Source organism: Notothenia coriiceps, unplaced genomic scaffold (assembly GCF_000735185.1).
Source record: "Notothenia coriiceps isolate Sejong01 unplaced genomic scaffold, NC01 NC01_scaffold00003751, whole genome shotgun sequence".
Lineage (NCBI taxonomy): Eukaryota > Metazoa > Chordata > Actinopteri > Perciformes > Nototheniidae > Notothenia > Notothenia coriiceps.
In genome coordinates, this window is record NW_011336452.1 from 1 (window position 1) to 3,253 (window position 3,253).

Consider the following 3,253-nt stretch of genomic DNA (forward strand, 5'->3'; position numbering starts at 1 on the left):
TGTAGTAACCGGCCAACTTCCCCCTCTCGGTCTTCTCCACGTTTTTTGAATTCAGCCATCCTCTGAAGCACTCTTGAAAAGAGAAAGGAAAAACAGATTAACTTTTAGCTTTGTGTTATGATTACTTACATATTTGCACTGTGAGATGAAAAAGAAAGATTCACTGTGATTGGTCTATTATCCACGCAATACAATCCTCGTGTACTGTGGACGGTTGGTGAGGTGATCCAGGAGGTGAGGTGGTGATTCACCCCGAGCGCTGCAGCTTGTCCCCCAGGAGTGGGGTCTGGATGGTGTTGAAGGCACTGGAGAAATCAAAGAACATGATCCTCCCACACACCTCACAGAGCCTTCTCCAGGTGGGAGAGGGACCTCTGCAGCAGGATACCAACCACCTATGTGTGATCGGGTTATGGATGGTCAAATTCATAATGTATTTATTTCAGCGATGAGTGTACCTGCTACATTTTAGGATTTTTTTTTGCTACTTTCTAAATGCGTCGTTCAGGCACTTTACAAACAAGCCTTCATGTGATCCAGTACTTGAACGAGCCATGGGGTACTTACAGTTTTGTACACTAAAACTATATCCTTTAGAGAAAAAGTGACTTTGGACACTGTTGATAGTGTAGACATTATTGACCATTATAGGAGCAAAAACATCTGTGCATAAATACAAATTAATTTTGACTGAATAGCATTCAGTGGCTCCAGTTTCAGGGTCTTGTGCATGTCGGTTCACAGTTACACTGACAATCACAGAGCTTCAGAATTCAGAAGTCAAAATGTGTGTAAATCCCTCTTTAGGCAACTAAAACAAAAACAAGCAATACAGAAATATTAAATCCGCTAATTCTAAATGATAAGGTCACCCTACATTGATAAAAGATAAAATAATAAAATACTCTGGCGTACCGCAGACTGTATAGTTAGTACGCAGTGTTTGATGGCTGTTTGTTTGAGTAGAGCTGGTCCTCTGGGTGTGAGTGGTTTACTGTGATTTGCACACACCTGGAGCTCACCCAACTGTGTGTAAGCTCAGCAGTCTGAATCACTGGCACACAAACTGACCCTGACTCTTACCACAAATTCTTCTTGGATTTGCTTTTAATAAAACTTCACAACTGAATTTGTTTTTTTATTTTCGGTTTGATCAGCATTTACTTTGAGGGTTTGGTACTGGGAACAGAACAGATTAAAGGTGATAAACCCATTTGATCTGTGTCGACCTGTAGCTGATAGCACTTGTTTAGCATGTGTTCTATAGTGCACCAGTATTTCAACTGCAGTCACAGGGGGGGTAGACACAGTTAATTCCTATAACTCTCATTTCCTGTGTCCTGTGCAGCTGTTACTGAACTATCAGCGGTGGCGCAGGGAGAGTCCTGAGATCAGCCGCTGTCTGTCCCCCTCCTCTGTGCTCGGCCTCCTCAACACAACGTACCACGCTGTCCTCCCCCAGCGGGACCACAGCGGCAGCAGGGTGCTCATCTACAGGATCGGTCAGTAAACCTGTGTTCTTTGTGTGGATATATATATATATGTGTATATATATATATATGTTTGCTTTGCTAACACATTCCAATATAAGGTGATATATTCATATATATATTTATGTTCCTGTTGATACGTGTTGTAACCAGAGCTTACTGCTACATCCTGCGTAGAGCTACAGACTGATGCAATGTGAATGAAGACAGAGTACAGTGGTTTCTGTTTGCAGGACAGTGGGACCCAAAAGACTGGTTGGCCTTCCAGGTGTTCAGTGTCAGCCTGATGACATCAGAGATCATCTCCATGGAAACGGAGACACAGATGCAGGGTCTGAAGGCCATTTTTGACCTGCAGGGATGGAGTTTAGGCCACGCTCTGCAGGTTAACCCTTCCCTGGCCAGAAAGATTTCCTCTGTGCTTTCGGTAGGCCAAGCATCCTGCCTCAGGTCAGCTTTATGTGAACACAGCTCTTACTATGTGCTGTGAAGCTGGACACACAACTCTACATATGCTAAGGTGCAATGCGGCATCCATAATAAAACATTATACTATATAAACACTTTATTACAGAAAGGAGAAATTGAGGTCTCCACTAACCTCCTTATGACTACATGTTGCACACAGGAAGGTTATTTCTGTAACGTTCTTGCGTAAGTTAGGAACACAGCTAAACAACACACCATTAAAGCAGCACATTGTTAGAGTCAATATGTTTGTTAGTTAGCTACAGTTTCAGAGTGGAATTCACTAATACTGCACTGTGGTAGATATATGTACCACAAGTAAAGAAAGCAGAATTGTTTCCCCCAAAGTTAAACAAGTTTCAATAAATGATCTTGGTGCTGTGAAACCTTCTTTGCTCCAAGAGGCTTCAACATAACGAAGTATGGGAATGAGTCCTTTTGTTCAGCCTTATCTTCCCCCCCTTTGAGCATTATTATTAGATCGGCCGGTAGAAAGATGATTTTTTTTTAACTACAGGGATAATTTTTGATTGCTTAGAAATATTGTTTATTGAAATAGCTGAACAGCTTCAGTGTTCACAAGTTCAATTTGTTCACATTTTTACAGAATGTGTTTTCCTTTTCTTTTTCAAGTCTAAGAGCGTTATATTGTTTCTACACCCGTCCTTGTATGTGTGTGTTTGCAGGACTCTTTTCCACTGAAAGTCCGAGGTATCCATCTGGTGAACGAGCCAATGTTCTTCCGGCCCGTGTTCGCCATGATCCGCCCTCTCCTGCCGGATAAGATCCGAAAGAGGGTCAGCCACCTGTCACACACACATCACCTGTCTCTGTTCTCACACTCACACACACCGTGTTGAATCAGGTTCCCTCTCCCCCACTGCAGATCCATATGCACGGTGCTGATTTCCAGGACACTTTGAGCGACTTCTTCTCACCTTCTGTCCTGCCTCCAGAATATGGAGGGGAGGGGCCTGGCATAGAGGGGGTGTGTCAGGCCTGGACCAATCAGCTGCTTCAATCAGAGAAGCTTCTGCAGCAGATTGCCAACCACCCAACAGGTGATATCACCATCCCTCCTGAGGACTGCTGGATCTCAGAGAGTGGAGGCGTTCACACCAAAAAAATCCGGAAGTAGAACTTGGTTCATGACAACCTTTTTACCCCCTTTTCCGTCCCTGCTAGATAGCAGGTACTTTTGTTGGAGAAAAAGGTTCCTATTTCTGATTGGCTGGGCGGATTGCAAACCACGCCCCGTAAAACTCCCAAAAGTTTTGGGAAGCCGCCATTTTTTC

General features: G+C 43.6%; 1 protein-coding gene across 1 annotated transcript; it reads left to right on the plus strand.

Moving 5' to 3' along the window:
- Positions 1–1,348: 1,348 nt before the first annotated feature.
- Positions 1,349–3,096, plus strand: ttpa (tocopherol (alpha) transfer protein; the record flags this gene model as incomplete). The annotated part of the gene is made up of 4 exons (XM_010766839.1): positions 1,349–1,502; positions 1,724–1,917; positions 2,645–2,755; positions 2,845–3,096. Coding segments are annotated over 4 exons (711 nt in total), but the record flags the coding sequence as incomplete, so codon positions are not given.
- Between the last annotated feature and the right edge of the window lie 157 nt (positions 3,097–3,253).